Source organism: Danio aesculapii, chromosome 7 (genome assembly GCF_903798145.1).
Source record: "Danio aesculapii chromosome 7, fDanAes4.1, whole genome shotgun sequence".
NCBI classification, from domain to species: domain Eukaryota; kingdom Metazoa; phylum Chordata; class Actinopteri; order Cypriniformes; family Danionidae; genus Danio; species Danio aesculapii.
Genome location: NC_079441.1, coordinates 66597416 through 66612262, shown reverse-complemented (window position 1 = coordinate 66612262; position 14847 = coordinate 66597416). Strand labels below are relative to the sequence as shown.

The 14847-nt window shown below is 38.0% G+C and overlaps 1 protein-coding gene across 1 annotated transcript in view; it reads left to right on the top strand.

The window, feature by feature from the left end:
* Nucleotides 1-14847, top strand: part of LOC130231466 (centrosome-associated protein CEP250) — a 275795-nt gene that overhangs the window by 188342 nt on the left and 72606 nt on the right. Inside the window, 2 exon segments of the mRNA XM_056460798.1 lie at nucleotides 1479-1562; nucleotides 7035-7202. Coding sequence (XP_056316773.1) covers nucleotides 1479-1562; nucleotides 7035-7202 — 252 coding nt within the window.

Below are 14847 nucleotides of genomic sequence, written 5' to 3'. Positions count from 1 at the left end.
CTATTGGATTGAGATATGGTGACTGTGGAGCCCATTTGAGTAGTCAACTCATTGTCATGTTCAAGAAACCAATCTGAGACAATTCACACTTAATGACATTGTGCGTTATCCTGCTAGAAGTAGCCATCAGAAGATGGGTACACTGTGGTCATAAAGGGATGGACATGGTCAGCAACAATACTCAGGTAGGCTGTGGCATTGACATGATGCTCAATTTGTACTAATGAGCCCAAAGTGTGCCTAGAAAACATTCATCACACCATTACACCACCACCATCAGCCTGAACCGTTGATACAAGGCAGGATGGATCCATGGTTTCATGTTGTTGATGCCAAATTCTGACCCTACCATCCGAATGTCGCAGCAGAAATCGAGACTCATCAGACCAGGCAACGTTATCCCAATCATCTATTGTCCGATTTTAGTAAGCCTGTGTGAATTGTAGTCTCAGTTTCCTGTTCTTAGCTGACAGGAGTGGCACCCGGTGTGGTCTTCTGCTGCTGTAACCAAGCCGTCTCAAGGTTGGACGTGTTGTGTGTTCAGAGATGCTCTTCTGTATACTCTTCCTCGGTTGTAAAGAGTGCTTATTTGAGTTACTGTTGCATTTTTATCAGCTCGAACCAGTTTGGCCATTCTCATCTGACCTCTGGCATCAACAAGGTATTTGCACCCACAGAACTGCCGCTCACTGGATATTTTCTCTTTTTCAGACCATTCTCTGTAAACATTAGAGTTGGTTGTGCATGAAAATGATCCCAGTAGATCAGCAGTTTCTGAAATACTCAGACCAGCCGGTCTGGCACCAACAACCATGCCACGTTAAAAGTCACTTAAATCACCTTTCTTCCCCATTCTGATGCTTGGTTTGAACTGCAGCAGATCGTCTACATGCCTAAATGCATTGCGTTGCTGCCATGTGATTGGCTGATTAGAAATTTGCGTTAACAAGCAGTTGGACACGTGAACCTAATAAAGTGGCTGGTGAGTGTATGCATGTTCATTCATTTATTTTCCTTCAGCTAAGTCCCTTATTTTTCATGGGTCGCCAAAGCGGGATGAACCGTCAACTATTCCAGCATATGTTTTATGCAGCTGACCCCCTTCCAGCCACAACCCAGTACTGGGAAACATCCATACACTCACATTCACACACACTCATACACTACAGTCAATTTTGTTTTCTTTAATTTACTTATAGCGCATGACCGTGACCCAGCCCTGACTCGAACCAGCGACCTTCTGGCTGCTAACCACTGAGCCACCGTGCCACCCTATTTCAAAATATAATGAAGTATATTTATTATGTAATATGGTTATATATAATTCATTATATGGTTGTGTCATGAACAGTTTGAGGACTAAGCAACATCTTCAGGTACTCCGTACTAAATAAAGTTATGTGCACCTCTGGGTATGAGTATATTCTGTGTATAGTCTGGTAAACTGTTCATATAGATTAAAGTGGTCTGTGTTGTAGGTGTCCAGTAGAGATGAAACAGTTCAGAGACTGACGGCAGACCTGAGGACCACTGAGGAGAATCTGACCTCTGCACGACAGGAGGTGAGGAAAACCTGTCAGTCATTTACTCTGAAGTTATTCAAGATATCTGTGACATAATCACATTTAAAGTTCAGTCACCTACAGTTGAAGTCAAAATTATTCGCCCTCCTGTGATTTTTTTTTTTTTTTTAATTTTTTAAATATTTCCCCTCAGCAAGGAATTTTTTACAGTATTTCCTATAATATTTTTTCTTGTGGAGAAAGTCTTATTTTAGCTAGAATAAAAGCAGTTTTTAATTTATTTAAAATCATTTTAAGGTCAAAATTATTAGCCCCCTTAAGCAATGTTGTTTTTCGATTGCCCACAGAACAAACCACTTTTATGGCTTGCCTAATTACCTTAACTTGCCTAATTAACCTAGTTAAGCCTTTAAATGTCACTTTGAATGTCACCAGTATCGTGAAAAATATCTAGTAAAGTATTATGTACTGTCATAATGGCAAAGATGCCTTATTTATACTATTTTGTTCTCACTTTTCTTCTCTTCATCTTCTGGGAATCTTCCAATTTTACCAATGAATTTGATGTTTTCTAAAAACGAATAATGAAAAAATCTAAATAATTACATTTTTAATGTCTAATTTCTTTTGAAACACACTGAAACTTAAAATAAAATGTCATTTTATTTTATTTTGTTGCAAATATAACGGATAAAGCGTATCTATATATCTGAAATTACATAATGACAAAGCTATAGTCATGTATTGTTTATATAAAAAAGTAACACAAAATAATCTAGTATATATTGTTGTGTTACTTTTGACCCACTTGTGTGTTACTTTTGTCCTTGCTGATGGACTCAAAACTAACAATGTGAAGTTATATTGGAGTTGTTCTACATTGATACAAAATAACACTCGATTTTGTTAGACCACAGCAAAAATCACATGGCAGCAACTCAATGCACTTAGGCATGTAGACTTGGTCAAGACGATCTGCTGCAGTTCAAACCGAGCATCAGAATGAGGAAGAAAGGTGATTCAAGTGATTTTGAACGTGGCATAGTTGTTAGTGCCAGACGGGCTGGTCTGAGTATTTCAGAAAGTGCTGATCTACTGAGATTTTCACGCACAACCATCTCTAGGGTTTACAGAGAATGGTCTGAAAAAGAGAAATTATGCAGTATGCGGCAGTTCTGAGGGGCCTTGTTGAGGACAGAGGTCAGAGGAGAATGGCCAGACTGGTTCAAGCTGATAGATAGGCAACAGTAACTCAAATAAGCACTCGTTACAACCAAGGTCTGCAGAAGAGCATCTCTGAAAGCACAACACGTCCAACCTTGAGGCGAATGGGCTACAACAGCAGAAGACCACACGGAGTGCCACTCCTGTCAGCTAAGAACAGGAAACTGAGGCTACAATTTAAACAGGCTCACCAAAACTGGGGCACACTTTGGGCCCATTACAAATTGAGCATCGTGTCAACACCACAGCCTACCTGAGTATTGTTGCTGACCATGTCCATCCCTTTATGACCACAGTGTACCCATCTTCTGATGGCTACTTCCAGCAGAATAACACATCATGTCATAAAGCACGAATCATCTAAGACTGGTTTCTTGAACATGACAATGAGTTGACTACTCAAATGACTTCCACAGTCACCATACTCAATCCAATAGAGCACCTTTGGCATGTAGTGGAACGGGAGATTCGCACCATGGATGTGCAGCCGACAAATTTTCAGCAACTGTGTGATGCTATCATGTCAATTTGGACTAAAATCTCTGAGGAATATTCCCAGTATCTTGTTGGATCTATGTCATGAAGGATGTTCTGAAGGCAAAACAGGGTCCAACTTTGTACAAGTAAGGTGTACCTAATAAAGTGGCCGGTGAGTGTAAATTTCTTCTTTAAAAAAAAATCAAGTTTTTATGAAACATGCTACGTTCGGCCCCGCTCTCCCCTACTTGTTCAAATCATTTCACTTTACCTTGATCATATCAACATTTACTTGTTTATGTTGCTGCTCAGCCGGAGCTCAGGTTCACATCTAACTCCTGGATTAGAAAATAGCATCTGAAGGCCTCCGAGGGCCGAATGCGGTCTAGATCAAGGACACGGGCCGGCCAGTCCATCCGATCTCACTCGCACACTAAAAATGGACCTGACGCCGCTCATCTCCCGCTTCTCACAAACTTTTGCATAAGCTGTCAATTGAAGCAGAAGCCCGTGCTGGTTTATTTATACATCTCTGACTGGTCAGTTATTTGTTTGGCAGCGTGTCCTTGTACGTTATAAATGGGACAAACCTGTCACTTCAGTGCTGACTGGATGTTTTGAGTTCTTTGAAAGATTTTCTCTCTCTCTCTCTTTTACATTTATTAATTTATTTTGACTTTTTTCAGAGCGAGCGAGCGGTGAATAATGCATCGGATTTTGCTCCGCGTACTGTTTTTATCATTAGCATTCAGCCCCAGTTATCTTCCGAACTTATGAGTGCCTGTGAAATGTTTGTGATGTTATTTATTTATGTTGCCCTCTCAATTATTCATTTGTTTATTTATTCATGGCAGAACTAACTGCAATTGGAAAATTCATTTTTGCTGAAGGGCACATCCAAACCCCCCCCCAAACACACACACACACACACATACACACCTCAATCCGCTCTCTTGTATGAAGGAGGGCACATCAGGTTTGTTAGTAACTGCTTCATCTGGCATTTCCTAAGACTCAAGGGGAGATGTCATTTTAATCCAAGCAGACGGCTGAAGAGACAGACGGAGAGAGAAAGAGGGAAAAAAGTACAGCAGAGAATAAAAATGGCACTCTAAGGGTTGTGCAGGATTATAGAGAGATGTTTAATGAATATGATAGACCTTACAGATCCACATGATGAATTCCTTCAGGCTTTTGTATGTTGCCCATATATAAAAGATAATTAGTATTAATCTACAGTCTGTTGTAAATCTTGATTCTGATTGGCTGGAAGGTGTTCAGTAAACTCATTTACTGCACAGGTTAGTGTTGTCAAAGGAACTGGTACTTCAGTAACTAGTTGTTACTCTTTTATTCTTTATTTATTGAACATTTTAGATTTGGAACTATATAGAATGGGTGCCACGGTGGCTCAGTGGTTAGAGGAAGGTTGCTGGTTCGAGTCCCGGCTCAACCAGTTGGCATTTCTGTGTGGAGTTTGTATGTTCTCCTCTTGTTGGCGTGGGTTTCCTCCGTGTCCAGAATCATGCACCATAGGTTAACCCCCCCACTGAGTGTGATTTCCATGACCGTCACAAACCCAGCACCCCCCCCCCCCCCTCACTGAGCGTCATTCAGTGACCGTCACAACCCCCCAACCCCCCCACACTGAGCGTGATATCCGTGACTGTCACAACCCAACCCCCCCCACTGAGCGTGATATCCAAGAAAGTCACAACCCAACCCCCCACCCCGAAATCTGTGCAAGGGGTCCCCGTCAATAATCCATGCAAGGGGGCCCCCACATTTTGGGGTATGCCACTGATGAGTGTTTATGGGTGTTTCCCAGTACTAGGTTGCCGCTGGAAGGGCATTCGCTGCATAAAACACATGCTGGAATAGTTGGTAGTTCATTCTGCTGGAGAAATAGAGACTAAGCCGAAGGTGAATGATTGATGTCACTTTTATTTTATTTTTATTAATATACTATAAAAAATATATTTACAAAAGGTCTTCGTGCACTGTAAAGAATTTAATGGCAAAAATCAAGTAACTTATTTTAAGAAGAAAATCAGGTTTCAACTAAATTGTTTAAGTTATACAAAATTTAACTTAATATTTGTAGTCAGTTTGATTGATGTAAGTTGAGATGACTAAAAAATTTAAGGCAGAAATTTAGTTATTTTATTTTTTTTACAGTGTGGAAAATGATCTTTGCTTAAAGGGCACCTAGTTTACGCCTTTTTCAAGATTTAAGACTGTTGTGTCTCCAGAATGTGTCTGGAAAGTTTCAGATCAAAACACTCATCAGATTATTTATTATACATTTTAGAATACTGGAGTTTTCTACTTTGAACACATCGTTGCTGTTTTTGTTGCCTGCGTGCCGGTCAGAGTGTGCCTTAATCTACGCCTTGGCTGCGTTAGATGACAGACATGAAGGAAGCAGATCTCACGTAACGTTTGTGAGAAATACTACAGCAAGAACTTTCCCAATAATTGTTGTGGAGTTAATTCAAGCCTTTCTGCAACGATGAGCCACACGTCGTTACAAAGTTCACACACATACACACAGACATACACATGGTTTGTTTTTGTGAAAAGTGGGTACATTACATAGGTTTCCATTCCATTCAAACTGTATATTGTAAGGGCCTTAGTATATTGTAGGGCCTTAGTCAGGGAGGCAAACAATAATCCTATGGTCACTCTGTCTGAGCTCCAGCAATCTTCTGTGGAGTGAGGAGAACCTTACAGAAGAACAACCATCTGTGCAGCAATCCACCAATACAGCCTGTATGGTAGATTGTCCAAAAGGAAGCCACTTGTTAGTAAAGGGCACATAGTAGCCCACCTGGAACAAATCTGAAACAAAATTCTCTGGTCTGATGAGACTAAAATTAAACTCTTTGGAGTGAATGCCAGGCGTTACGTTTAGAGAAAACCAGGCACCGCTTATCACCAGGCTAATACCATCCCTACAGTGAAGCATGGTGGTGGCAGCATCATGCTGTGGGGATGTTTTTCAGCAGCAGGAACTGGAAGACTAGTCAGGATAGAGGGAAAGATGAATCCAGCAATGTACAGAGATATCCTGAATATAAACCTGCTTCAGAGTGCTCTTGTCCTCAGACTGGGCTGACGGTTCATCTTCCAGGAGGACAATGAACCAAAGCACACCGCGAAAATATCAGTGGAGTGACTTCACAACAGCTCTGTGAATGTCCATGAGTGGCCCAGCCAGAGCCCAGACCTAAATCCTGTTAAACATCTCTGGAGAGATCTGTAAATGGCTGTACACCGTCGCTTCTCATCCAACCTGATAGAGCTTGAGAGGTACTGGAAAGAGGTATGGGCAAATATTCCCAAAGACAGGTGTGCCAAGCTTGTGGCATCATATTCAAAAATACTTGAGGCTGAAATTGCTGCCAAAGGTGCATCAACAAAGTACTGAGCAAAGGCTGTGAATACTTCTGTACATGTGATTTTTCAGGGGGTTTTTTTGTAATAAATTTGCAACAATTTCAAGAAATCTTTTTTCACATTGTCATTATGGGGTATTGTGTGTAGAATTCTGAGGAAAGAAATTAATTTAATCCATTTTGGAATAAGGCTGTAACATAAAAAATGTGGAAAAAGTGAAGCGTGAATACTTTCCTGATGCACTGTACATATTAGTTAAGGTCACTTAATATAAAGTGGGACCTAAAAACACACTGTAAGCGTCAAGGCCTAGGGCCGCATATATTGGTACTGGCAAATATTAGTTGAGCCTGATTAATATTAATTTCAGCCTGATCTCTGATTATTCTCTGTCTGTGTTGTGTTTAGCTAGCAGGGCAAATGCAGGAGGTCTGGTCCAGCAGAGAAGATGCTGTGGCCCTGCAGAAAGAGTTGAGCAGACTTCAGGAGATCCTGAAACACAGAGAAGAGCTGATAGAAGAAAACAACCTCAAGACGACACAACTCCAGCGAGACGCAGACTGTCTTCACAAACAGGTAAACACACACACACAGAGAGAGAGAGAGTAAACATACTAAAAATCACAAATTGGCCAGTCTGGGTATTGAGCGCTGAAAAATGTATGACGTAAGCATGAGTTTGGCGGTGTTGTTGTGTGTGTGTTTTTGCTGAAGGGTGTTTGTGAGGTCTCTCGTGTGTAATATTTCCTGTCTGCTTCATCCACAGACCTCACATAGGCATGGAATTCCAATTAACTCCTTTAATTAGGCCCTCCCTTGCTCATGGCAGCGTTCCTTCATTTATTTTAATCTTGTTTATTCACCTTGATTGTTTCGCAATATAGATTTTTTTTAATTAGGGAAGATTGATTAAATTGCATTCAGCATGACTTTAAAGGTGTGCGTGCGTGCGTGTGTGCATGCGTGTGTTATTACAGCTTCAGAAAAAAGCACGTTATGGTTCAGTGTTGGTTTCATTATTGAAGGTTGCTTTATGGTTTTATTCAATATAAATAAATAAACTAAGCAACCAGGGGTTCCCAAACTTTTTTTGTTAGCCGAACACATAAAAGATTTTTATTAACATATTTATTAACATATTTTTTAGAATTTAAGTTGATATTTCAATCATTTCAAATTTGCATACCCAGTAAATTTTTGGGAAACAATAAACCGATTTTATTTTGTTTTATTATTTTTTATTTTTTATTTAATAAATTTTTTTTCATTTTATTTTATTTTATTTATTTAAATATTATATTTATATATAATATTATTTAAATATTATTCATTAAATCATTCATTTTTTAATTTAATTCAAATTATTTAATTTAATTTATTTATTTAAACATTACATTTATATATAATATTATTTAAATATTATTCATTAATTAGTTCATTATTTTATTTATTTTTTTATTTTTATTTGTTTATTTAAATATTATAGTTATATATAATATTATTTAAATGTTATTCATTAATTCATTATTTTATTTTGTTTATTTATTTATTTATTTATTTAAATATTACATTATAATCTATTATATATATATATATATATATATATATATATATATATATATATATATATATTATATAATATTACTTCAACATTATTCATTAATTAGTTCATTATTTTATTTAATTTATTATTTGTTTTTTTATTCATTTATTTATTTATTTATTTAAATATTATATTTTTGTATAATATTATTATAATATTATTCATTTATTTGTCATTTTATTTGATTTATTTTAATTTGATTTATTTATTTATTTAAATAGTATATTTATTCTTTCCTAAACCTGAAGTTGTCCATAGTGTATGTTTGTGAATGGGAGTGTGGGAATGTTTCCCAGTGGTGGGTTGCAGCTAGAAGTGCATCCACTGCGTAAAACATATGCTGGATAAGTTGGCGGTTCATTCCGCTGTGGTGACCCCAGATTAATAAAGGGACTAAGCTGAAAAGAAAATGAAAGAAAGGAATGATAAAATAAAAATAAATAAAATTTTATAAAATTAAATTATGAATTAATTAATGAGTACTATTTCAATAATATAATATATAAATATATTATTTATTTCAATATTAATTCATTCATTCATTATTTAATTTTATTTAATTTTGTTTATTTCTATAAATATTATAGTTATATATAACATTTTTATTCCCAGTACTGGATTGCAGCTGAAAGGGCATCCGCTGTGTAAAACATGTGCTGGATAAGTTGGCGGTTCATTCCGCTGTGGCGACTCCTAATGAATAAAGGGACTAAGCCGAAGGAAAATTAATGAACGACTCCCATGCGAAAGTCGATGGTTTGATGGTTCAACTCGGAGCAGATTGGTGGTGTAGGACTGGTGAGGTTACATTGGTGCCATGACCCAAATGGGAGTAAGTTTTTGGGGGTAAATGTGACAGAGGCCAGCTAGTAATGCGATAGACACTACAGGCCATGATCTTTAGCTTCCTTGTTAGAGCAACCGATTCCCATGCGGAGAGTGGACGGTTCGTTCCCAGCTTGAAGCGGGTTGGGTGGTGTAGGACTGGCGAAGTTACATTGGTGCCATGACCTGAATGGGAGTAAGGTTTTGGGGGTAAGTGTAACAGAGGCCAGCTAGTAATGCGATAAACACTACAGACCATGATCTTTAGCTTCCTTGTTAGAGCAACCGACTCCTATGTGGAGAGTCGCCGTTTCAATCCCAACTCGGACCGTGTTGGGTGGTGTAGGACCGGTGGGGTTACATTGGTGCCATGACCCGGATGGGAGTGAGGTTTAGGGGGTGAGTGTAACAGAGACCAGCTAGTAAAGTGACAGACGCCAGAGTTCATGGTCTTTAGCCTCCTTGTTAGAGCAACCTATTCCCATGTGGAGAGTGGACGGTTCGTTCCCAGCTTGAAGCGGGTTGGGTGGTGTAGGACTGGCTGGGTTACATTGGTGCCTTGACCCGGATAGGAGTGAGGATTGGGGGGGGGAGGGTAACAGAGGCCAGCTAGTAATGCGACAAATGCTAAAGTCCAAAGTCTTTAACCTCCTTGTTAGAGCAACCGACTCCCATGCGGAGAGTCGCCGGTTCAATCTTAGTCCGGAGCAGGTTGGGTGGTGTAGGACCAGCAGGGTTCCATTGGTGTCATTACCCAGATGGGAATGAGGTTTAGGGGGGATGAGTGTAATAGAGGCCAGCTAGTAAAGAGAGAGACACTATAGTCCATGGTCTTTAGCCTACTTGTTAGAGCAACCGACTCCCATATCAGCTCAGAGCGAGTTGGGTGGTGTAGGACCAGCGAGGTTACACGTGGCACCAAACCCCACCCCTAAACCCAACCATCACTGGGGCATGAGATTGTAAAAATTCATACACATTAGCCAAAAATAAATCAAAAAGTTATGAATTCCCGTGAGATAGCGTTGAATTATCACAGTAGACTGTTGGCACTGCAAACACTTACTGCGCAACACTTGAGGTCTTCTAGAAGATTCAGTGGCACCACATTGAGCATCCTGCTGTCTGTTTCACCTGATAAACACTTGATGCTGATCTGGAGAATTTTTAATCACGAAGCGACCCTCGACTCTTTTAATTTTGATCGATGACTCCGTTTATCCTTTACATAACACATTCCTGTCTGAGTTCTCCACCTCTCTCCGCACCCCTCCGCCCGGGACGAAAATGATATTAGAAACTAAATGAGATTTGAAATTGTGTGTTTGACAAGTGACTTGATGACAGGGTTTTATTGCGGGGCCTGATCCATGGAAATTTTATGCTAATAACACTGCTGGCCGGCCGATCTGGTATGAAATTAATCAGCGGAGGAAAAGAGCGAGAGAGCTCCACATAAAGTGTGTCTACTCATCCTCGCTGTCTCCGTCTGAGTCTCATCTGAAATAGCCACAGGCTGTTGTCTGTGTGATGAGTTTGCCACTGAAATAGGGAAAATTACACTGAGCTTAGCACTGATTCATGCTGTAATGCGGCCAGGCAACACACTGCTGTCAACTCCCTCCAAGTACTGTAATTTTTGGTTTATGTTGCCTCTGCCTAATATGTCATTTTAGACTTATACTGACACCTATGGATGTGGATGCAGTATCACGCAACAGTTTTCAATTACTGATGCCATTCTGCAGAATTGCAGTATTCACAATCAGCTATGATTCATTTGTTCTACAAGTGTCCAAAAGCAGTAATAAAGTGAGTGGACGGCCTGGTAGGTAGCTGCTCATGTCAATATGTTGCAGCCCTCACTCTGTAAAATAATATATATGTATATACACTCACCGTCACAGGGCAGCAACTCATGGTCAAGACGATCTGCTGCAGTTCAAACCGAGCATCAGAATGGGGAAGAAAGGTGATTTAAGTGACTTTGAACGTGGCATGGTTGTTGGTATCAGACGGGCTGGTCTGATAAACTGCTGATCCACTGGGATTTTCACGCACAACCAACTCTAGTGTTTACAGAGAATGGTCCAAAAATGTGAAAATATCCAGTGAGCGGCAGTTCTGTGGGTGTAAATGCCTTGTTGATGCCAGAGGTCAGAGAAGAGTGGACAGGCCGAGTTACAACCGAGGTATTCAGAAGAGTATCTCTGAACGCACAACACATCCAACCTTGAAGCAGATGGGCTACAGCAGCAGAAGATCACACCGGGTGCCGCTCCTGTCAGGAAGGAATAGGAAATTGAGGCTACAATTTGCACAGGCTCACCAAAATTGGACAATAGAAGTTTGGAAAAACGTTGCCTGGTCTGATGAGACTTGCAAGGCAAAGCAAAGGAACTTTGTTGTAATGTCACAAATACAGTAAACAAGACTCAGCAAAATTCAATCAGTCCATGACGATCCTCCGGCTGTGTGTGTGCGCGTGTAATCAAAGTGAAACAGGAACAGGTGTGTGCAAAGTGCGTGACGGAATTTGTAGTTCATTAAGTGACAGAATTGTAGTCCTGATGAAGGTGCATGTTTACCAACGATCTGCAGCTGCTAGATCGCTGGTGATCATAACAGTCATCATGGCAAAGACAAACAAAATGATTAGGATATAATCATTAAAACTTTTACATTTTAATTGTTTCAAAACTGTGTTCAAACAGAAAATCTTCTCTCCATTTAACAGCTTTGAGAAACAAGAAATAAAATATGTAATACATTTGTCTTCAACTGTAGTTGCCCCATAGTTTCTATTACCTTTCCTTCCCTTTACCACCTTTTACTAGTTTTCATCAGCTTAAGAGCCAGATTCATATGTTCTCCTTTCCCCTGAACGCTTGCTTCATTTATCCCATTCATCTGTCAATGGTTTCCCCATGCGCACGTCCTCCCGGCTCAATGGTAAAGAAACAGAAGCGTAGGTGAATCACTAATAGAGTCATTATCAGGTTCCACTCTTTTAAAACAACACAATTAGTGCCGTAGCCTTAATGATGCTTGCAAGGGAAGTTGTGTGCGCGCTGAGGAGACTCCATCCAGGGCCTTCACCGGCACAATAAATCACGCAAGTTAACTCACAGAACTAATATACCGCATGTGTGTGCGCGCAGGAGTCTGTGTGATTTATTATTTTCACCCTGCGAGACATCTGTTACAGTGCTCCTTATTTTTGTAATGCATCATCAGCCAGGGGAAAAAATAATATTATCCAATCTGGGATGGGCTCTCTCTGGAGTCTAATAATCTAATGTAGAGCTGCTATCAGTGAGCCACCGCAGACACGCTTCAGGGAGCAAACAGGCTTCGCTGATTTCTGTCGGAGAATCTCTGGCATTCATTAAATATGCCTGCGTCTGGCTGTAAATGTGAGTCTGTAAATCTGCGGGTGTAATAAGAAGGTTCCAGCTGTAACTTCTGATTAAATGAGCCCTAATTGAAGTGTGCTAATTAGGGAATATAACACACAAAAGTGCTTTAATACTGAGTATCAGTACTGCTGTGAAGTCGCAGGTGGTTATTTTGAGAGTGATATTGCAATTAGCTTAGCTTAGCATAAATAATTGAGTCGGATTAGACCATTAGCATCTCCACACACACACAAAAAAAGACATAGATCAACTGATGGATTGAAAAATGGTAAAACTCAACTGTTTAACTCTAAGTGACTTAAAAAATAAGCGAAGTGTTCCTTTAAGAATTGTATTTATTTATTTTGATTGGCTACAGGACAAACCAATGTTGTCCTATGACTAGAATTTAAATTATGACTTTATGCCCTATGACTAGAAGACCTTTAAATTGCACTTAATGACTAGAATTTAAGCAAACAAATATTAGTTATTTACCAAAAATGTTAGGCAAAAATACATTATATACTAATGAAATTGGGAAAACATCAGGTTTAAGTGGAATTATATATTTATTTTTGCCATTTTACTGTTCAGCTATAAAATGGATGTACTGAATACAGTATGTCTAAAACCACTGTACTGATGTTGTAGTGTCCTAAATAAGGAATATAACACACAAAAGTGCTTTAATACTGAGTATCAGTACTGCTGTGAGGTCGCAGGTGATTATTTTAAGTGTGATATTGCAATTAGCTTACCTTAGCATAAATAATTGAATCCGATTAGACCATTAGCATCTCAACAAAAAAAAGAGAAAGATTGACTGAATGGATTAAAAATGGTAAAACTCGACTGTTTAACTCTAGGTGACATGAAAAAGGAAGTGAATAATTTTATTTATTTATTTATATGTTTATTTATTTATTTATTTATTTATTTAATTAATTTAATTTAATTTAATTTGGCTACAGGATAAACCAATGTTGTCTTAAATTATGACTTAGCTAATTAACCCAAATCGCCTAGTTAACTTAGTTATGCCTTTAAATTGCACTTTGAGCTGAATTCAAACAAACAAATATTAGTAATTTACCAAGAAGAACAGGCAAAAATACATTTTATCCTAATGAAATTAGGTAGAAGCCAAAACATCAAGTTTTGCATGTCAGTTTATATGGATTTATGTATTTATTTTTGTAATTTTACTATCCAGAAAGGATGTACTAAATACAGTATGTCTAAAACCACTATACTGATGTTGAAGTGTGCTAATTAGGGTATATAACACACAAAAGTGCTTTAATACTGAGTATCAGTACTGCTGTGAGGTCGCAGGTGATTATTTTAAATGTGATATTGCAATTAGCTTACCTTAGCATAAATAATTGAATCGGATTAGACCATTAGCATCTCAACAAAAAAAAAAAAAGAGAAAGATTGACTGAATGGATTAAAAATGGTAAAACTCGACTGTTTAACTCTAGGTGACATAAAAAATGAAGTGAATAATTTTATTAATTAATTTATTTTTTTATTTATTTATTTATTTTTATTTGGCTACAGGACAAACCAATGTTGTCTTAAATTATGACTTTGCTAATTAACCCAACTCGCCTAGTTAACCTAGTTATGCCTTTAAATTGCACTTTAAGCTGAATTTAAACAAACAAATATTAGTAATTTACCAGGAAGAACAGGCAAAAATACATTATATCCTAATGAAATTAGGTAGAAGCCAAAACATCAAGTTTTGCATGTCAGTTTATATAGATTTATATATTTATTTTTGTAATTTTACTGTCCAGAATGGATGTACTAAATACAGTATATCTAAAACCACTATATCGATGATGAAGTGTGCTAATTAAGGAATATAACACACAAAAGTGCTTTAATACTGAGTATCAGTACTGCTATGAGGTCGCAGGTGATTATTTTAAGTGTGATATTGCAATTAGCTTACCTTAGCATAAATAATTGAATCGGATTAGACCATTAGCATCTCCACAAAAAAAAAAGATTGACTGAATGGATTAAAAATGGTAAAACTCGACTGTTTAACTCTAGGTGACATAAAAAAGGAAGTGAATAATTTTATTTATTTATTTATTTATTTATTTATTTATTTTTATTTGGATACAGGACAAACCAATGTTGCCTTAAATTATGACTTAGCTAATTAACCTAAATCACCTAGTTAAACTAGTTATGCCTTTAAATTGCACTTTAAGCTGAATTTAAACAAACAAATATTAGTAATTTACCAAGAAGAATAGGCAAAAATACATTATATCCTAATGAAATTAGGTAGAAGCCAAAACATCAAGTTTTGCATGTCAGTTTATATAGATTTATGTATTTATTTTTGTCATTTTACTGTCCAGAATGGATG